The sequence below is a fragment of the Ostreococcus lucimarinus genome, chromosome 11 (genome assembly GCF_000092065.1).
Source record: "Ostreococcus lucimarinus CCE9901 chromosome 11, complete sequence".
In the NCBI taxonomy this organism is placed as follows: Eukaryota; Viridiplantae; Chlorophyta; class Mamiellophyceae; order Mamiellales; family Bathycoccaceae; genus Ostreococcus; species Ostreococcus sp. 'lucimarinus'.
This window is the reverse complement of record NC_009365.1, coordinates 311,767-331,688: the sequence shown is the minus strand read 5'-3', so window position 1 is coordinate 331,688 and position 19,922 is coordinate 311,767. Positions and strand designations below refer to the sequence as shown.

General features: G+C 58.9%; 9 protein-coding genes across 9 annotated transcripts; 3 read left to right on the top strand and 6 right to left on the bottom strand.

The window, feature by feature from the left end:
- OSTLU_93452 (predicted protein) lies at window positions 1-930 on the bottom strand (the record flags this gene model as incomplete). The annotated part of the gene is made up of 1 exon (XM_001420273.1): window positions 1-930. The coding sequence occupies one exon, from the start codon at window positions 928-930 to the stop codon at window positions 1-3; it is 930 nt and encodes a 309-aa protein (XP_001420310.1).
- A 454-nt stretch (window positions 931-1,384) lies between these two features.
- On the bottom strand, window positions 1,385-4,369 carry OSTLU_26493 (predicted protein; the record flags this gene model as incomplete). Its single annotated transcript, XM_001420272.1, has 1 exon — window positions 1,385-4,369. One exon carries the CDS (start codon window positions 4,367-4,369, stop codon window positions 1,385-1,387), a length of 2,985 nt encoding a protein of 994 aa, XP_001420309.1.
- A 628-nt stretch (window positions 4,370-4,997) lies between these two features.
- Window positions 4,998-9,521, top strand: OSTLU_26492 (predicted protein; the record flags this gene model as incomplete). Its single annotated transcript, XM_001420439.1, has 1 exon — window positions 4,998-9,521. The coding sequence occupies one exon, from the start codon at window positions 4,998-5,000 to the stop codon at window positions 9,519-9,521; it is 4,524 nt and encodes a 1,507-aa protein (XP_001420476.1).
- A 29-nt stretch (window positions 9,522-9,550) lies between these two features.
- OSTLU_44124 (predicted protein) lies at window positions 9,551-11,293 on the bottom strand (the record flags this gene model as incomplete). Its single annotated transcript, XM_001420271.1, has 1 exon — window positions 9,551-11,293. The coding sequence occupies one exon, from the start codon at window positions 11,291-11,293 to the stop codon at window positions 9,551-9,553; it is 1,743 nt and encodes a 580-aa protein (XP_001420308.1).
- A 249-nt stretch (window positions 11,294-11,542) lies between these two features.
- Window positions 11,543-12,346, bottom strand: OSTLU_44192 (predicted protein; the record flags this gene model as incomplete). Its single annotated transcript, XM_001420270.1, has 1 exon — window positions 11,543-12,346. The coding sequence occupies one exon, from the start codon at window positions 12,344-12,346 to the stop codon at window positions 11,543-11,545; it is 804 nt and encodes a 267-aa protein (XP_001420307.1).
- A 248-nt stretch (window positions 12,347-12,594) lies between these two features.
- Window positions 12,595-13,425, top strand: OSTLU_44356 (predicted protein; the record flags this gene model as incomplete). The annotated part of the gene is made up of 1 exon (XM_001420438.1): window positions 12,595-13,425. One exon carries the CDS (start codon window positions 12,595-12,597, stop codon window positions 13,423-13,425), a length of 831 nt encoding a protein of 276 aa, XP_001420475.1.
- Window positions 13,426-13,519: 94 nt separating this feature from the next.
- On the bottom strand, window positions 13,520-15,775 carry OSTLU_44118 (predicted protein; the record flags this gene model as incomplete). The annotated part of the gene is made up of 2 exons (XM_001420269.1): window positions 13,520-14,920; window positions 15,146-15,775. Coding segments are annotated over 2 exons (2,031 nt in total), but the record flags the coding sequence as incomplete, so codon positions are not given.
- A 574-nt stretch (window positions 15,776-16,349) lies between these two features.
- On the bottom strand, window positions 16,350-17,927 carry OSTLU_26487 (predicted protein). Its single transcript, XM_001420268.1, has 4 exons — window positions 17,854-17,927; window positions 17,635-17,699; window positions 16,745-17,407; window positions 16,350-16,477 (listed from the first exon to the last, which is right to left on the bottom strand). Exons 1-4 carry the CDS (start codon window positions 17,891-17,893, stop codon window positions 16,436-16,438), a joined length of 810 nt encoding a protein of 269 aa, XP_001420305.1. The 5' UTR covers window positions 17,894-17,927; the 3' UTR covers window positions 16,350-16,435.
- Window positions 17,928-18,504: 577 nt separating this feature from the next.
- OSTLU_44270 (predicted protein) lies at window positions 18,505-19,266 on the top strand (the record flags this gene model as incomplete). Its single annotated transcript, XM_001420437.1, has 1 exon — window positions 18,505-19,266. One exon carries the CDS (start codon window positions 18,505-18,507, stop codon window positions 19,264-19,266), a length of 762 nt encoding a protein of 253 aa, XP_001420474.1.
- Between the last annotated feature and the right edge of the window lie 656 nt (window positions 19,267-19,922).

The following is a 19,922-nucleotide window of genomic DNA, read 5'->3' as shown; positions in this document are numbered from 1 at the left end:
CTACTCTATGATAAACGTTGTCATCGCTCGCGGGAAACCTTTTAAACATAATTCAATGCGAGACGTACGCGCATTATTGTTGAGCGCTGAAGCCGCCCAAACACGCGTCTCTTCATCCATCGCCGCGACGCCAGGTTTCACCGCATCAGCTAGTCGGGCGGCCAGTATCACTGGGACACCGACGAGCGAGAACTCGGAATGCGACTTAGAGTTCACCTCACACGCGGCACCTATGTTCACGACGCCTGTGGACAACCCACACCGCGCGTGCGTCAGCGCACCGTCTAGTGTTTTCAAGAGATCTCGCGCGAATCGCAATCCTCTCGTCGTCGCGCCGCGCTTGGGGGTTCCGGGAACGCCGAACGCGCACAAGCACGAAGGCCCGTTGTCATCTACGATACTTTGCAAAACAACGCCCTGATATTGCGAAACCACGCGATGCACGACGCCGATGCATTCGACTACACAGTCGTCTCCTTTGGGATTGAATCGCACAAAGGCGACGGTACACACCTCGCTCAAGGAAGGTGTTTTATCGTCGAACCCGATCAAACCATCTGCAAATGCGTTGAAAACGTGCGACGGGATGAATTCCTTGACACGCGCGCGTGGCAGTGTCGTGAAAATCGATGTCGTTGCGCTCGCCGTGTCTCTGTTTCCACCCGATGCGAGGAGTGCGCAACTTAACGCATTGAAAACGACCTTCCCCGATTGCATTAATCCCTTCATCGCTCTTAAGTCATCAAACGCGTCACCGATTACCACCACACCGCGTGCATGATTGGGAAACTTGGTGGGAATGGCGACGACTGGGCCTGCAGAGATCATCGCTTTCAGCGTGATGGTGACAATTTCTTTCAAGGCACGCCCGTGAACATTCGTGAGAATGCCCTGCGCGCAGAGCCGAGCCCGTTTTGTGGCGCACCGCATCTCTTCATCGTCATCCATGTCGCCGCGTACGAACCACGCAGCAAGCATGGCGTCCCCTATGAATGCCAACACCTCGCCGTCGTACGCGCTCACGATGTCTGCGAGTATAGAAAAGTATTCAGCGAGCACGTCTCGTAAGCACGCTGCACATCGAGCGGAGGCCTCGAGGTTGCGCCGTTTACCGTATATAGACGGGCGAATGTGGTTGAAAGATGCGGCAGCCAATGCGTGCTCGCGAACCGCACCATTACTAACTTTTACAAAGTCATTCATATCCACAAAGAGCAAGGCGGCTCTCCCGCGGCGGCGTGAAATGGAGAGACATCCATCAGCTGCGTGCGACGAGAGCCATTTCGCCGCCTTCGGAACAAATGGTTCTAAAAGAGCCAAGTCCTGTGACGTGCGCATCGTATCGCGTCAATCATTCAGGGGACGCGAACACCAGCCGCTAAATTTAGACTACATCAGCCGTTGTCGACCGGTCGATGCAACGTTTCACCCAAGAGAGCGAAACTTGCTTTCTTCCATCATCCATATCTTCAAAGACAACGGAGTCATCGTACATGCGCACAATATGTGTCCCCATTCTGCCTTCAGGTGCGAGCTTTCCACCATAAATCCGAAGAATCTGTTCGACGTTTCGACGTTCGCCCGCCAGCACACTTGGAAACATACTACTCTGCTCATCAACACGCGCATCTTTGCCGAGAGAATCGTCAATCTCGAACACACAACCCCTAAACGTCAAAAGTTTCACATCAGCACACACCGATGGATACTCGCGATCGAGCTCCACCAATGCTGGAACTTCGGCAGTTTTCCAACGCTTAGTTTGATCGCCAACTTGATGCACGAGCGCGTGTACGTCGGCCAAATTGCAGTCCGAGAAATGATCATCTCCGTATCGATCCATGGCATCCGTACCATACCACGTCGTCGCTGAGAGATGTAAGCGATGTCGAGGTTTCGGCGGTACCACACGTCCTTCGTGAATGCACTCTTGGAGCCAGGCAATCGTGTACACATCGCCTTCCCGACTCGCCGTCCTGAACTTTGAGCCGTCGCGGTTCAACGCAACGCTGTGCGTCACATGCTTGTGCCACAACTCACTCGTAGTACCACTACGTGCGATGACAGCTTTGAACAGCTCCTGCTTTTGTTCTCGACTTTCACAGTTCGCGATGTGCACTTGCATGTTTTTGAAGATTTCAGATTCCTGCACGACGCCCGAAACGTCAACCGGCATGAGATGTGCAGGTAGTAGCGTCGCGGGTCCCGTCGTGCGCGAACGCTTTCGGGCATTCGTACCGCCTCGTGTATCGTCGATATTCACTTTCAATGTCGGTACTTCCTCTTCAATCGTCTTTAAGAGATCGCAGAGTGTCAAGATGTCGGACCATTTTTTGTCATATCGAATACCGGTGACGCGGGGGAAACGCAGGCTGTAACCAGTTGCGAAAGTTGTCGTGCGAATCGCACGAATGTCACCTTTCACCGTCACAACCAATGATCGCTGAGGAGGCCAGATCCAAACGTCCGGCTTTTCGTTGTAAGCATCCGTGACGTTGTAGTTCATGTCTTGAGGCTTTTCTCTGTGCATGAAGTCGCCTAGCCGACTTCTCAAATCGTCGAGCTGCATGGCGCTGATACCAGTACCTACCTTGCAAAAGCTCATGATTTTGACTCCATCTGAAGCGGTGCTAATCGGATCGTTCGTTGCCTCCACAATGCCACAGAGGAACTGCGAAATTTTGCCCCCGCGCAACTCACCGGCGCCGTAATAGCCGCCGATGAGAACGACGTCCAAATCTTCACTCGATAAGTAGTCTGGTTTGATTTTCATCCAGTTATTGCTACGATCACCTGGTATCCATGGACCGTCGAGATCTTTGATTACCAATCCCTCCTCTCCGTTATCCATCGCTTCTAACAGCGCGCGCTCGATATCCTCCTTCGTTGAGCCTACACGTGAGAACGCGCAATCGGGCGTCGCGAGAAGAATTCTAGCACGAATATTCCCACACATGACTGATACTTCACGCACATGCTCTTTCAAAAGTTCATGCCGCTCTCTCAGCTTATGAGTCTTCACACTTCGATCGACGGCATACAATATATCAAACGGAACGTAGACCAATTCCAAGTCTCCATACGTGAGTTTCTTTACGTTCTCGGCGTACCACGCATACTTGGAGCTCATGAGATCCTCCTCACCGTCGCTATCACCACCATCACGGTTTTCGAGGTGTGCCTTGAGTGGAAACAATTCATCCTTGGCCTTGCGCATATTTGCAGCCTTGATGAGATTCTTCAACGCGCCGAACGGGTACGACTGATCGCGAAGCTTGTTCCAAACCATGAGTTCGCCGTCGAGAATGCATCGCTTTGGCAAATGACGAAAGAGAGCATTCATCACATCGTAGCCACGAGGGCCAAAATCGTTCATGTTTCTCGTCCAGTAGTTGATGATGTCGCCGTCTTTGTGAATTTGAATGCGCTCGCCGTCGAATTTGGTTTCGATGACAAACTGCGTACCTTTCAACGCGCGGTACACGGCATCGATGCTGTTTTGCCTTCTCGCCATCTGAGGATTAATTAAACCTACGCCCACATCGATGTCCTCGCGCTTCATCCGGAAGTCTCGCCGCGGTAAGTCTTCACAAACTCTTCGCAAATCGCTAGTCCAATCCCACAAGTCATTCGCTTCGGAGTGATAATGACGCAATATCGCCTTCTCTCCCATTGAAATTTTTGTTTCCTTTAATATGATTGCGCACGTCCATTTCACTTGCGTCGCATCCATCTTTGAAAACAGCGCCCGCAGCGTCGACGCGCGCTGATCCTTGTTATCGCACGCCGCCAATGCGTCCAACGCCTCGTTCACGTCTCCGATGGTCAACGTGCGCGCGTCTTCATCTTTCTCACGATCCGCGAGATGTCCACCCGCCAAAACGTCTCGAACAACTTGCGGAAAGTTACCGCCACCCTTTCGTTTCCAATCCTCCAACTTTTTCGCGTCCTCGCTCGCTCGAGACATGTCGAACGCCGACACCACCACCTTGGCCAACGCGTCGTGTTTCAAGAAATACGCCCCTCGTTCCTTGTCCAACGCCGGCAGTATCAACCGATACGCGTCGAACGCGTCGACGCGGGTTCCATCGCGCGCGCTCACGAGACATCGATCGTGCAGTGTATCGAGCACTCGATACCGCCGCGCGCTCGTCGCCTTGGACCGACCGCGTTCGTTCTGCAACGCCTCGAACGCGCCGCACAGCTTTCGAAACGGCACGTCGCGCGCGGTGGCGTATCTCAGCGACGCGCCCGACGTCGAAGGTTCGCTCGTCAACCGCGCGCCGTCCTCTTCCGCGTCGTCGTCGTCGTCGTCGCCGCCGTCGCGCGTTCCGAGACGGTGCCCGGAATCATTCGCAACGTCGTCCATCGCCGTCACGCGCGCGTTCGCGCCGCGCAGTCGTCGCGACGCCGACGCGCGTTTCGCCGCGCCTCCGTCGCGCGCGCGCGCGCGTCTTCGTCGTCTTCGTCGTCGTCTTCGTCGTCGTCGCGTTCTGACGGAGTCATCGACCGTTTGCAGCGCGACGGTAAACCGCGACGCACGGCGTCGCCCGCGATCCGTCGTCTCGCGAGCATGCGCGAGGCGTAGCGCGATGTCATCGCTCGGCGCCGCGCGCGCGGGCGGCGCGCGCGGGCGCGCGAGCGCGCGGGCGCGCGCGCGCGCGTCCGAGGCGAGCGAATCCATGCCGCGGGGACGACGAGGCGCGCGGCGAACGCGCGCGCGCGCGAACGGCGCCGCGCGAGCGTTGACGCTCGCGGTGATCGGTGCGCTCGCGCTCGCGCGCGCGGTGGACGCGCTGCCGCAGTGCTCGGTGTCGAGCGCGTCGATGGCGGCGGTGACGGCGCGCGCGGACGACGGCGCCAAGGCGACGACGCTCGAAATCGCCGGTCGCGGTGGCGATCCCTACGACGCCACGACGCTGGACGCGACTAAGAAACGATGCTTTGATGATTACGTGTTCGAGAGCGCGAGTGATGCGACGCGGCGGTGGGTGCTGATGTCGTGGCCGGCGACGAGCGCGCTGACGAACGCGACGTCGTTCGCGAACGCGACGTTTGACGTCGATGGAAGCGCGCGGGCGACGCTGCGACCGGACGTCGAGGGGAAGTATTCTGCAGCATTGGTGGATACGAACGGTTGTTACGCGAGTCAGACGCTCGAGGTGGAGGTTTCGTGGACTTGCGAGACGTCGACGAATACCGCTGTGGCGGCGGCGTTCATCGCGTTCGCCGCGTTTTGTGCGTACTCGTTCGGTCGAAATCTTGAATCTTCCGATTTCGAGGATAAGAGAAACGTTATTTTAGACGTCGGGGCGTCTTATAAGATGATTGGGAGCGGTGAAGCCGACGCAGAGTTGGATGACGAGTACAAGCGAGAGCTGGATGAATTGACGCAGGAGATTAAGAGCGAGCACATCACGTACGTCACGAAGATTGATTTAGATCGAGATTTGAAAAATATACTCGTCGACAAGAAAAAGTCGGCGCGAGAACGAGCGGCCAAAGAGGCGGGACTGTGGAACGAAGCTGAGGAACAGTTTCAGAAGAATTTGTACGCAACGGAGCGCGCCGAGCGGCGTCGAAGTATGGTTGGCGAGCAACTTGTCGCGACCGCATCGAAACTTATGGCGTGGGTGAAGTACACCGTGCGACTAAGGAGCGCTACGTTTGCACTAATGTTTCGTTACAAGTTGGCCAAGGTCTTGGACAAGGAGTATTGGAGCCACAATCTTCTTCGATTCCAGCTGTACATCGAGTTCTTTGCATTTACGGCGTTTGCATGGCGCCGCTCGAGTCATTCAAACGAAATGTATCGCGATGCGATAGCGGACGTGTTCTTCTACCCTGGTTTATTCGGCCCGGATATGACGGAGCGTGGTGCCAAGACGGAGCTCACGAACTGGTTCGTCGTGCTTTTGTTCGGCGTTGTCATTTGCCCTGTAGTCGTCAAGTTTTGTGGACGTGTCCGAGACCATTTTGATCAATGCATGTGGGCATTCGCGGAGTACGTAGAGCTTGGCGGCGATAAAACATTAACGCAATACTCGGACGACCCAGACGCCGAATCAGGTGGCGGTGCGCAAGTCGACGAAGAGACTGTGCAAGTGAACAAGTTGGCCAAAGTGCACGCGATGATGAGCAAGACGATGCGACGTGTTCTTCTTCAACCAGTTGCGATGCGAGATGATTTCACTCCAGTGCGCGATCGCGAAAAACAGCGTTTCAAAGTTGTTCCCGACGTCGCGTGGGAGAACGGTAGCGATGAAGCTATACTCCGAACCGTGCGCTTGGAGACGACTTCGCCGCTCAATTTGCGCTTGATACCTCGCGAAGCTGCTGAGAGAATGGAGCTCATGGCGGAGTACGCGTTGAGGCGCAGGACATACTCGAAACGCGTGGGCGACTTTAGAGACCGTGTGAAAGCTGTCGGGTTCGTACTTCGCGTGTTAATCCTGCGAGTCGCTCTCGTTCCGATGGTTTTTGCTTCGCTCGGCTTTCTCATGGTGACGACGTCGTTCACACCGACGCCTTGGATTCACGTGTCGAAGGACCCCAGCGCGAGTTTCGGCGATAACTTGATGATTTCACTCTTCGTTGGCCTCGGCGCGATTGCAGTATCGATGAAGATGGCTGTGGTATCGGAGACGCTTGAACCCAACTTACGCCCCGTCCCAATTTTTGAGATGTTAAGCATCTTTTTGAAGGTCTCCTTGGCTACGATCGCGGCGTACATGGAAGGTGAACTTCCGGGTCATGGCGTCCCTGCACTTGATTCCGTGGCGCGACTCGAAAGTCTGAACTCGTTGCGAAATATCATGCCAGTAGTAGTCTGCCTCGTTTTACTCGTGGCGCACATGAATATTCAGTCTTTGCGCGGGTTCGGGCAAAAGCGGAATGAATCGAGAGCTGGTGCTTTCGGTGGCGCGTTTATGTTCGCCGTCGTCACCTATTTCTCGAGAATTTTCAATAATCCACCTTGGATGTCTCATGGCTTAGTTCCACACACGGGTGGTTCAAACTGGACGCGCCCGGGAGTTGTGATTGGCATCATCATGACGTTGATCGCGATGGTGATGGTGCGTGTCTTCAATCATAGTCTTGGAGATCACAAGTGCATTCGCTCAGAGCTTGAAAAATTGAGCGATCCAGAGCAAGTGGAAAAGGTTGAGAAGATCATGACGCCGGAGTTTATCAAAGAACAAGTTGAGGCAGAGAATAGAAGAGATCGCGTCGTCGCGCTCGTGGCGTTTTATAACCTTCTCAGCACAGAGCAACGCACTCAATTGCTCTCTCCCTTGGTGAAGAAGACGAACATGCCAAGGGCCTCGCAGACGAAAGACGGCGAGAATGAAGACGTTGGAGACGCGTGGGATACAGCTAGTGACGCTTTTGAGGAGCTCGGTATCATCATGCATTGTATCATCGATGATCCAGACCAAGAATTTCTCCAAGTAGCCGGCGAAGGATTCATCAGAAGCGTGATACATGCGTATGTCCAGGGAACGGTAGAGATCGCACTTTGGTGCGACGATGATAGTCCAGCGTCGACATGGGAGGCGGTCAAATCGATTGTCTCCACGGTTAAAGACTGCATCAAGGGTGGGGAGAGTAAAACGTTTCAAGCGACCGTGGCGACGGTATCGATGGAGTGCATTCAGTCTTTTGACTTCGCAAACCTCATGTCGACGCTCTTGTTTAAAGCTCATGACATTGATTTGGATATGTATGGCGAAGATTACGTCGTATCTGCGAGAATGTTTCGTCAAATAATTGACGATGCGTTCGAGATTCCACCGAGACCGATTGCGAAAAAGCTCACTCAAGCCATTACGCACGTGAGGGATCCGGACACGGATGAGGTCCGCAGACTAGACAAGGCTGAGCGCGTGACTTACGTCGCGCGTAGCTGGCTACGTCAAGAAGTCAAAGCGAAGAATAGACCTGAATTGAATTGGTTCAGTTCTCTGGGTTATTATGCCGCCGTCGGGAGGTTGCAAAACGAGGCGGATGAAGAAAGACTTGAGCTCGCGCATGATTTCATGAAGACGCTGCTCGACGCCTCACTAAGCACGGACAAGCAGATATCATTCTATTCCATTCGGACTCTCGCGACTTTAGTTCGAGTTGGTGACGCGGGACCGAGCGTGTTTGCCGTCGATGGATTGAAAGTTCTCTTTGAATGTATGGAAGCGCACGCTGGATCGTCCAAGGAGACGTTTGTCTCTGAAATCCTTTACGCGCTGACGAACGCAGATGCGTGCAGATCTGAGTTTTTGAGCGCTCTCTCTCACTTGATCGTTAGTATGGAGCCCGGTAAAGAACGAGAGAAAATTCACGCCATCGAGCTTCTTCATCAATCGATTAAACTGGAGATGAGCGCAGTTTACCGAGTGATGAATACAAAATCTGACGAAGGCGAGGTATCAAAAAAATCTTACAAAGCTTTCATTTCTATGTCGGCGGCGCAGTTTGTGCACGATGCGTTGTACGGTATGCTGATCGACGATGAAGCTGAGACGCGTGAACTCTCGATACACGCCTTGGTGGATTTGATTACTCTCTTCGTATGGGGAACCGAGGGCAATTTTTATGACTTTGAGGTACCCGTAACGGGGTCGTACACGGATGCTGCATTCGAGAGGTTCGTGGACGCGGCAAAGCGCAAAATGCCCGGGGGAGCGTTGATGTCAAAGACGATGTATCGGCGTCTATACGGCGATATCAAAGTACAAGGGCTACAAAAAGACACCGACAAGCTTATCGCCGTGCTCTTGAAAATCGTAAACACCGACGACAACGCCGGCGTTCGCGCGGCGGCCGAGCGCGGCATAAGTGATATGCGAGCGCTATTGTCGGACGATTCAGCTCTCACGGCAATCACGCTTTACGACGAAAGTAGCGATGTGCGAGATGTACGTGGCGCGGCCCCCTCGCGCGAGACGCTGCACAACGTGAGTGCAATCATTCACAGCTCTGTCGAGAGGCAACGCCAGAAGGATGAGACGATATCCAAGCTTCGATTGAACGAGTTCTGGCGTAAAATGAAGGAAAGGGAACATTCAGGAAACTCGCACCGCCAGGCAAAGTCAACGCGAGGCGGTAGAGTAGAAATCGAACGCGATTCCGATCCGAGCAAGGGGCCGGCCCCACCCATCGGAGGTCGTATGACGATGGTGAAAGGCACCACAGGATTTAAGAGGGTCCCGGATCAGGCGACTCCGAAGATTGTGCGTCATCCGCCGCCACCACCACCGACGGAAAGACTCGAACGACAGCGCAGGGCGAGAAGTGCGCTCCATGCCGATCGACTCGCTAAACGAGAGGCGGCTTCCGATCGTTGGTACGGTGGAGAAAACTTCCGACGTCAACGGTCGATAGAAAGCGCAAATAACGAGGCAAGCGAAGTAGTCGTGAGTTCAAACATTGCAGCGCTCAATGAGCGACCAACGTTCACAGCTCCTAGGTACGGCACGACGAAGGTTCCGCGAGAATTTCGCCGCGCGCCGCGACCTCCAGAGTGACTTTAGAAATAGCATTACGTAGCATTAAATCAACTTTCAGACACTGCAGCAAAGATTGCGTTAATCCACGTCGCCGCCGCGACTGCACCGGGGTCAGGTGTTTCCTTCAACACGTCTTGGTTGACATAGCTTGAACGTCCGGCGTTTGCCTTCATGCTCTTTGTGTCTTCGGCGCCGTTCGCAGCCGCCTTTGCGGCTTCGGACGCAACTTCGATGACAGACTTTTTCGACATATACGTCGTCGTCGCCATTGTTAACGCAGGAACGAGCGCGTCTAGCATCGTGCGATCACCAGCGCGAGCGCCACCGTACTGGCACATCGCCTGCACGCCCGTTGAGAACGCAAGAAGGACGATGTCGACGCTCGGCGCTTTGCCCTTGGCAACCTTTGCGAGTTTATCCGCCGCGGCGGTGAAAAAGATATCGTACAATACGCCGCTCGTACCGCCCATGTTCTGACGGATTGTGTCCCCGATAGCACGCATAAGCGCCGAGACATCGTCAATCGGGTAAGTATCCGCAGCTTTCATTAAAGCCTCAGCGCCCTTGCGAATCGTGGTGCCGCAATCGCCGTCGCCGACCGCGGTGTCGTACTTTGTGAGAGTATCCTCCACTGCGATGAGATCCTTTGCGACGCGCTTGATAGCTTTCAACGCCATGACACCCTCGGGAGTCGTCGGTGGCCCGCTCGCGATGGTTTCGTTTCTATCGGAAGCCGGCGCTGACACCGACAAGAGCTTCGCAGGAGTGAGTTTTGCCGTCTTCGGCCACGCGGAGCATGAACACGGCGCCTCGAGGCGCTGCACTCTAGTGTCATCATCGAGCGCACATACGGTGACGCTAAAACCGTTCATATCGATCGCACTCATGAACGTGCCGACGTATGCGTGCGTGACGTTTATTTTCTTCACGCCCGCAAGCCACGAGAACGCGGCGCGGGCGGCGACGTACAACTCCATCAACGGTGTCGCCCCGAGCGAGTTCACCATGAGCGCTACGTTTGAACCTTCGCTCAGTTTCCCAATCTTTTCATTCTGCGCGAAAATACTCGTCATGAGCGTCTCTACGACTTCATCGGCGCTCGTCGTCTTAGCCGTGTGCGCTCCCGGTTCGCCGTGAATCCCGAGTCCGAGCTCCATCGTCCCTTCCGCAATCTCTCTCGCGACGCCAGACGATCCCGGAAGCGTGCACGCTTGTAACGCTACCCCCATCGTCCCCGTGGCCTCGACGCACGCCCTCGCTTCCGCGCACACTTCCTTCAGAGACTTACCGGCGTCCGCCGCCGCGCCGGCGACTTTATGCGCGAAGAGCGTCCCCGCAAGCCCGCGCCTGCCGGCGATCCCGACTCGATCGCTCGCCAGCGCGCAATCGTCATTCACGATCACCATCTCCACGTCGAAACCTTCGAGTTTCGCGCGTTCGGCGGCCAATCCAAAGTTTAATCTGTCCCCGGTGTAGTTCATCACCACGAGCGCCGCCCCCGCGTCGGTCGTCGTCGCGCGAATCGCGCTCAGCACCGCCTCCACGCTCGGGCTGGCGTAGACGTTCCCACACACCGCGGCGTCGAGCATGCCTCGACCGAGATACCCCGCCATGGCTGGTTCGTGGCCGCTTCCGCCGCCTGAAATCACAACCACCTTGTCCTCGCCCTCGCGAACGTGCACGAGCACGTTCTGATCGGCGATGCGCGCGATCGAGGGCGTGGCGAGGCACACGCCGTCGAGCATTTCGCTCACGACGTCGTCGGGGGCGTTCAAGAACTTTTTCGACATGATTCAGGAGAGGCGAGTCGTGGCGCGCTCCGAGACGGGTTTGTGAGATTGATTTTTAGAAGGCCATTACAAAGACAACACTACGTGGTATGTGATGGTGAAACACACGCGCCGGGACGAGACGATGAGTTCGACGCGTAATCGTGTCGTTTCATCGTCGTCTGGTTCGTGGTGATGGAGACGGCGCGGCGAACGACCGCGGCGTCGGATTTATTGAAGAAGCGTCGCGAGGAGCGCGCGTTCGATATATTACGCCTCGCCGCTTTCCTTCTTCTCCGCGCCCTCCTTCATGTAGTTATCAAGGTCCGCATCCATGTTCGCTGCCGCCGCGGTGTCCTTGTTCGGGCACTCTCTGGCGAAGTGTCCCTCTTGCTTGCAAATTCTGCACGTGTTGTCCGGGGGCAACGAGCAATCCTTGGCGAAGTGCCCGAGCTCGCCGCATCGGTGGCACTTATCGTCCGGCTTGGCTTGTCTCGTGCGCTCGGCCTCCGTTCGCGTGTCCGGTTGCGAGCACGAGCTCGCCCAGTGTCCCTTTTCGCCGCAGCGATTACACACATCGTCCGGACCCGCACCCTTGCGTTGCTTCGGCGCTCTGGCGTTATCGTACCCTCGCGCGCCGCCGCCTTGTCGGCAGTCCCGCGCGATGTGTCCCACGCGTCCACAGTTATGGCACGTCTTCGGCGCGCCTCCCGCACCTCCCGCGAACGCCGCCATGGCCGGCGACGGGCACGCGCGCGCGTAGTGTCCGAGTCCTCCGCACCTAGAGCACCGATCGCCCGGCCGCGCGCCGCCGCCGCCGACCGCCCCTCGGAACCCTCCCGCGCCCGCGCCGCCCGAGTACGGCAGCGAGCACTCGCTCGCCCAGTGTCCGATCTGTCCGCATCGATTGCATCGATCGGCGCCGCGGCCGCCGTTCAGTCCGGCGTTCTGCGCGCAGTTTCTCGCGTAGTGTCCGAGCTGGCCGCAATTCCGACACGCATCGTTCGCCTGCGCGCCCGCGTACGGGGCGTACGAGCGCGCGCCCTGCGGCCCACCGGGCGCGTCATCGTCCATCCATTTACCCATCGCGCGCGCCTCGCGTCCGTCTCGCGGTGCGTCGCGGTGTGCGCGCGATCGTCGCGCGCCGCCGCGGCCGATCGCCGATCGTCGGCGCACCGCGGCGGCACAAATCGTCGCGTCGCGACGCGTCGCGGCGCTCGATCGCGACGAGGCGCGCGCGGTAGGCGGAGAGACGCGCGGACGCGCGGACGCGCGGACGCGCGGCGCCGAGGCGGCGCGAGCGAAGCGCGAGGGGAGGAAACATGGTCGGCGCGCGAGGCATCGAGGACGTCATCGCGACGCGTTCGGCGCCGACGACGGGCCGACGAGGGCGCGCGAGGGCGCGCGCGACGGTGCGAACGCGCGCGAGGTTCGATATTCTGAAACCGCTTCGCGCGGGACCGCGGTTCGCGGCGGAACAGTCGGTGGATCCGCGCGTGTACCGCGGCGCCTACGCAGACTGGACGGTGGACGCCGCGGACCGCGCGGAGGTGTTCGCGTATCGAGGGTCGTTGAGCGCGATGTCGCTCGGCGCCGCGCTCACCGCGGGGTTGTGTCACGCCGGGGATTACGTGGACGCGGAAAAAGCGTACTTCTTGGGCGGATTGGGGCTGGGGGGGGCGCTGCTGATGGTGCACATGTACGTCGGCGAGATTCGCGCGGCGATGCGCGCGCTCTGGTCGGTGGGGTTTTTGGGAAGCGCGGCGATCGCGATGAGCGCGCAGGAGCCGCTGCCGGTGTACGTCTGGGAACATCCGATGAGCGTTTTGCTCGTCGGTCCGATGTTCGCCGCGTTGACAGGGCTGGCGTTTAAGGAGGGGATGTGTTACGGTAAGCCGGAGGCGGCGCTTTTATTCTTCGCCGTGCCGGCGATGTGTTTGAGTCATCTTTTCGGCGCGAGCGCAGACGTGTGCGGGGTGGAGGCGAACGTCGTGCTCGCACTTCTAGTCGTTCTTGCGTTGCGCAAGTATTCGCAGCCGATCAAGGACGATATCGGGGATAAATCAATCTTCATGTTTCAAGCGCTCGAGGAGGGGTCCGACGAACAACTCGAGTTTCTCAAACGCGCGCGCGAAAACGGTTTCGACGTGTGACGCGTCATTCATTCATTCATTCATTCACCGAGCGGCTTAATAATAGCTTTAATATAGACACGCGATTTGTTTTACATTGTTTCGTCATTGGTAGCTAATCCGAGTCGTTCGACGACGAGGAATCGTCCGATTCGTCGTCTTCGTCTTCGTCTTCGTCGTCGTCTGAGGAATCACCAGAGTCATCCGAGCTATCGTCTGAATCGTCGCTCCCCGTGTAACTACTCGAATCACTGTCGCTATCATCGCTGTCATCGCTAGAGCTGTAGAATCCACTCGCACCGAGGCCGTTGGATTTGCCGTTGTGCACCGCAATGGCTGAGGAGCCTTCTCTGCCCGATCCCCCGGCGAAGTATTGCTCGCGAACATTCGTCGGCGGTTGCACCGTCGGATGCTTCGCGAGCGGCGTGTACCCTGGCGCCATGTGATCCATGAAATGCGACAGAGAACCGAGCGCGTGCTCGCACGTTTGCATCGCGGGTGACGGGAGTTTGGGCTCAGGTTTGGCGCACAGCACGACGGCGTCTCCGAAGTGCTTGACCGCGCTCGGCTTCCCGTCCACGGGGAAGAGGGCGCGGAAGACGCGAATTCGATCGCGCATGTCCACCGAAGGATCCGCAGCAGCGAGCGCAAATACGACTTTGAGCATTGGCGCGATGCGGATGGGATCTTGGATGTACATCTTGCACGATGTGTTCACGATTTGCTGCTTCGTCATCTCGTGTTCATCTGGGAAGCTCTTGACGACGCGACGCATCATTTGCACTGCGAGTTCAAAGAACTTTTCACGGAGTTCCTTATCAGACGCCTTGATGTTCTCCGCGTCGCCATCAAAGATCTCACCACCCGCGAGCCAAATCACCGCTGAGCGCGCTTCGGGGGCGATCAATGAGTCCAATCGACGCATCAAGCGCATCACCACGACGATGTGCTCCTTCGGATTTTGTTGCACCAAGGCGCGAATGACGACGACTGCTTCAGACGCAACCTTTGGCGAAGGATGAAGCGAAAGTTCGAGCAAAGAGCGGATGCACACTGATGCGATTTGCGGCATTATGGCCGCGCACCTTCCGATGGCTCGAATCGTCAGCGCCACAAAATCGTGGTTTGATGAGCGCAAGTAAGCTTGAAGCTCTCTCAACAGCGTGGGCGCGTTTTCGCTCGTGACGATGTGCGTCAAGATTTCGAGTTTCAGAGCGCGGACTTGCAACGGATCTCGTGGAGTGACGAAGAACGCATTGAAGTGCGACTGGAACAATATCGGCTGCGTGGTGACCATGGTACAAATGTTCTTGATGACGACATGTCGCACCTCGGGCCTGCCGTGCGCTGTGAAAACCAACGCTCGAACAACCTTGGGCAAGTCCGCAGCTGGGCTCAGGTAAAAGTGCAGCGCCGCAACAGCCATAACGACGCCAGCGTTTTGAGACTGCAGTAACGGACGCGTGCAACGCAACAAAAGACGATGGTCTTCGTCCATCCAACCTGGACCGCGAGACTCAGCCGTGGCGCCGCCGCTCGACTTGCCCGCCTTCTTCGCCTTGCCTCCGTCGCTATCGTCGCTGTCATCGTCGGAGTCTTCCTCCTCCTCATCGGAATCGGAATAGAACGCCGCGCCACTCGCCACGATCGACTGGATCCCGGCGTTGTTGGATTCGTGGTAAGAGGCTTCGTTTGTCGAAGGAAGCGCGAGTTCGAGCTTCTTTTCCCCTTTACCCGAAACGCCGCCGAGCTCGCGCGTGTGCGCGTCGGGGGCCAAAAACTGCGATCGCGCGTACCTGAGCAGGAGCTCGCTCAACAAAATCTGTCCCCACTCGTCCATGTCTACCAACATGCGGCAAATCTTGCGGTAGTGTCGATGCAACAAATCGATCCTGTCCGGGCACACCTCGGTGAACGCCGCCACCGCGGACGACAACACAAAGGGCGTACTGTCGCGCAACATCGTTTCGATGATTTCGATGAGCTCTTCCTTTCGCGTGTTATCCATTCTGTAAATTTTTGGGATCGCATGCGCCGCCGATTTGCGCACGTACGGACTCGGATCAACCGCGCACTTTCGCGCCGCCAATATAACCACCGGCACGATGACCTGGATGCGAATGCTTGACATCACTCGAAGCGCTAACGCCCGCACTCTCGGGTTCGGGTGCGCCAGATCCTTCTGAAACGAATTGATCGATAAAAGCGCCTCCTCGGGCTTCTGATCCGCCGTTCGCACCAAGAACATGTACACCAACACCTTCACCTCGAACGATTCGCTCACGATGTTCACCACGACGGAGGGAAAAAACACGCTCACGTCTCGTCCCGTCGCCATGAGCGCGATCAGCCTCTTCAGCGCATCGAGTTTATCCCGCGTATTCGTCGATCGCAGCTTGGTGTCGAGCTCGCGCTGCTCCTCCGCGATCTACGGGTTGGAAAACGTCGCGGCGTCGCGTCAGTCCTCTGGCTCTCGCGCTCGTCGAGCGCGAACGCGTCTTCATCGCGTCTTTCGCGTCGTTCAGACGGCGCGCGCGCGCGCATCGAGCGCGCATCCCGCGACCACGCCCGCGAGACGCGAATTCGGGTCGTTCAACCCCTTCTTCGCGCTTCCACACGGTGCGTTCCGCGCGCACGATTCATCGCGTCTCGACGATCGCGTGACGAATTCGCGACGCTTGCGCGACACGTAACGCGCGACGCGCGCGCGTGCGGTCCGTTTACGCACCTGCGCGTCATCGACAAACTGTCGATTTCCCGTTCCCGGCGGCACCGCCATCGTGGGTGCGCGACGGTGTGTGACGATCGACGATCGTCGGTGAATATGGTGGATTAGTGTTAGAGGAACGTCGACGCGCGACGCGGACGGCTCGGGAGGCGAGCGCCGCTCGGGACGCGGCGCTCGTTCCGTCGTGATATTGTATTGTATACTTTAAAAGTCACCACCTCGCTCGAGGAAGAAATGACGAGCGATTCGGCGAACGGGGTCGGCGTGCTAGTGTTCTAACGGAAGCTGTCCGAGCCGTCTCGATCAAAGCTTGGTCGCGAACTGGAAGCCGTACTTGTACTTCATCTGTTGTTTCGAAAGGGAGAAACCGTCGCGCGCGGTCAGTGACACGATCGAGAATTTGTGACGCGAAATATTAATACTATTTATGGCGCACCGCGCACGGAGAAGCGCGGGCACCATCTTCGAGCATTGTTGATGTTGGCAACCCGCGGCAACCATCCGAACACGGGCGGAACGGCGATTGTTTGACAATAGGCGCCGTGAAGAAGGGTCGCGTCGTCGAGAGCATCGTCGATTCCGACTCCGAGAAGAAAATGTCGTCGTACGTACCGTTTTGTCCACTTGGCAGCTGATCGTGGCGGTCGTCTTCGGGATCAAGCTCCCGAGGCTCGCGTGCACGGAGAGCGTCGGGTTGAACTCGGCGCTCACCGGGTTGGCGACGACGGCTTTGAAAGAGTGGCCATCCATCTTCTTGGAGTAGCCGATCGTCGCCGTCGCCGCCTTCTTGTAAACCACTTCGGCACCAAGGGTTTGCTTGCTGTCCAACGCGGTCACCACGCTGGCCTTGAACGTCTTGAATTGATCCGCCGCCGTCAACGCGTACGTGACGTCGCCTTGCTTGGATTGCGCCGCGACCGTGTACGCCAACGCGGAGGAGCTCTTGATCGTCGCCATGGCGCCGACCGCGAAGCCACCACCGATGGCATAGCACAAGCTCGCATCGGCCTTCGGCGCCGCGTAGTTGGCGACGTCAGCCTTGACGCCGAGGGGACCGGCGAGCACCGAAGCGGAAACCTTGACGGTTTCGAGATCTTGCACCGTACCGCCGACGGAAAGCTTTCCGTTGGGGATGAGAGACGGGAAAGACGCAGTCACCTTCGCCTTGGCATCTTGGTTCAACTCGATGTCGATCACTTGATCGACAACGTTCGCGTTCACCTTCAAGTCGCCGCTCACCGCCTCGCCCTTTTGAACGACGGAGGCGGACACGCCCTGCGACGTCGAAAAACGCACCCATTCCGAAAGTCAGTCCCGCGAACCTCGCGCGCGCGCGCCGCTCGACGACGCAAAATATATCCCCATCGACCGCCCTCCCGCGCGCCGCGCTCGAGCGCTCGACCGCGCGCGCGGACCCCCTCGCGCCGTCGTCGTCCGTCGTCCGCCGCTCGCCTCGCGTCTCTCCGCCGTCGCCTCGCCTCGCGCTTCCGCGCCTCACGCACCGTCCCGGCCGACTTAGTATCGACGGAAACCTTCGTGTCATAATTGAACCCGCCCGTGAGCAAGTCTGCGCGCGCGCGATCGATCGCATCGTCAGTCCTTCGTCGTCCTCGCCCCGCGCGCGTCGTCGCCCTCGCGCGCGTCCCCCCGATCCTCCCTCAATCCATCCTCGCGCCCTCGCGTCTCCCCCCCCCCGCCGTCGTCGTCGATCTCCCACGCACCCTTCGCCGATTTCGCGATGTCGCCGTAGTACTTCGCCATGTCGTTCGCGCGCGCGTGCGCGATTTCCGTCTCTGCGCAAACGGCGTGATCGCCTCGCGTCAGTCATCGTTCGCCGTCGCGTCGCGCCGTCGTCGCGCGCGCCCGCGCCGCGAGCCGTCGCGTCGATCGTCGCCATCGTTCGTCGGGTTTCGCGCGTCGCGCCGTCGCGTCGCGTCGCGTCGCGCACCTCGAGCGGCGTCGAATGGCGCGCCGCGTCGCGCGCGCGGGTGGGGTCGGCGTCGCGCGGTTCGATTACACGGGCGTTTTGTGACTTAAATACGTGTTCGTGGGTCAGCACTCGTCGATCGGAGGGGACTCGCGTCGCGCGGTTCGATTACGCGGGCGTTTTGTGGCTTAAATACGTGTTTATGGGTCAGCACTCGTCGATCGGAGGGGACTCGCGTCGCGCGGTTCGATTACAGTGGCGTTTTGTGGCTTAAATACGTGTTCGTGGGTCAGCACTCGTCGATCGGAGGGGACTCGCGTCCGCGACGCCGACGCGACGCCGCCGCCGACGACGGCGCACCGCGGCGGCCATGCGCGCGCGCGCGCTCGGCGCGGGACGATCGGCGGGACGACCGACGGGACGACCGACGCGCGCGCGACGCGCGATGCGCGCGCGAACGCGAACGCGAACGCAATCGCGAACGCAATCGCGAACGCAATCGCAATCGAACGCGCGCCAACGCGCGACGGCGCCGACGGTGCTGGTGCCGATCGCGCGCGGCAGCGAGGAGATGGAGACGGTGATCATCGTCGACGTCCTGCGACGCGCGGGCGCGGACGTGACGGTGGCGTCGATCGAACCTGGGGACGACGACGAGACGCGGCGAGACGACGACGACGACGCCGCGAGACGCGACGACGCGGTGGAGTGCTCGAGAGGGGTGCGAATCGTCCCGGACGCGCGCCTGCGAGATCTCGCGCGCGTGGAGACGAGGGCGTGGGATCTGATCGCGCTGCCGGGAGGGATGCCCGGCGCGGCGAATCTGGCGAAATCTGAACGGTTGACGCGCGCGCTGACGAGGCAGATGGAGACGCCGGGCGCGCTCGTCGCGGCGATGTGCGCGTCGCCGGGCGTCGTGTTGGCGCCGCGCGGCATGCTCGACGGTTTGGCGTGCACCGCGCATCCCGCGTTCGTGAAGGATTTACCCTCGGACGCGAGCGCGAACGGTCGCGTCGTCGTCGACGGCGACGTCGTCACCTCGCGCGGTCCGGGCACCGCGCTCGAGTTCGCGTTGGCGCTCGCGGAGAAGCTCTTCGGCGCGGATAAGGCGCGCGAGGTCGCGGCGCCGATGGTTTTACCTCCCATCGACCATTCCAGTCCGCGCGTGGCGAACGAGTGGCGTTTACTCGACGCCGAGGTCGTGTGATTCCGCGCCGCGTCGTCGTCTTCGTTCGTCGTCGAGCCGCGCTGTAACGCTGTACATCATCATCATCCGCCGCACGTCGCCGCGCATGCCCGACTCGAGCGACGACGCCGCGATCGCGATCGCGGACGTCCTCCTCGAGTTCATCAACGCCCTCGCGCAGCACGCCGTCGCGCGGTACGGCGTCTACGACGACGCTTCAAGCGCCAAGTCCGACCTCTTCGGCGTCAAGCTCGCCACCGTCGGAAAGCGCCATCGCGCCGACGTCGGCGCGTACTGCGACGAAATATTCGCGAGCCTGCGACGAGACGTCGCGCGAGGACGGTGCGCGTCCGTCGGCGTCGTGTTTCGACGCGCGAACGCGGCGTTCGACGCGTACCGGTTCGACGCGCGGGTGGACGCGCGCGGCGGCGAGACGCCGAGCGCGGCGCGGAAGAGGGACGCGAGAGACGCGCTGGCGGCGACGGCGACGAAGTTTGTGTTCGTCGCGGACGAAGGCGCGCGGAAGGCGCGACTGGCGACGGCGAGGGAGGGACGGGTGGAGTTTGAGATCGTCGCGGAGGCGACGAGCGAGGACGCGCCGGAGGGGTGGCGAGCGACGTCGACGACGGACGTCGACGAGGAGTGCGAGGTGGTGGGAGAGTCCGCGGTGAGGGAAG

What these genes read in the sequence shown, in the direction of transcription:
- OSTLU_26487 (XM_001420268.1), bottom strand. Translation starts at nt 17,893, where the DNA reads ATGGCGAAGTACTACGGCGACATCGCGAAATCGGCGAAGG. An exon ending in ATACTAAGTCGGCCGGGACG is followed by an intron (nt 17,408 to 17,634) that starts GTGCGTGAGGCG and finishes TCGACGTCGCAG; the next exon opens with GGCGTGTCCGCCTCCGTCGT. An exon ending in GCTGCCAAGTGGACAAAACG is followed by an intron (nt 16,478 to 16,744) that starts GTACGTACGACG and finishes TCGAAACAACAG; the next exon opens with ATGAAGTACAAGTACGGCTT.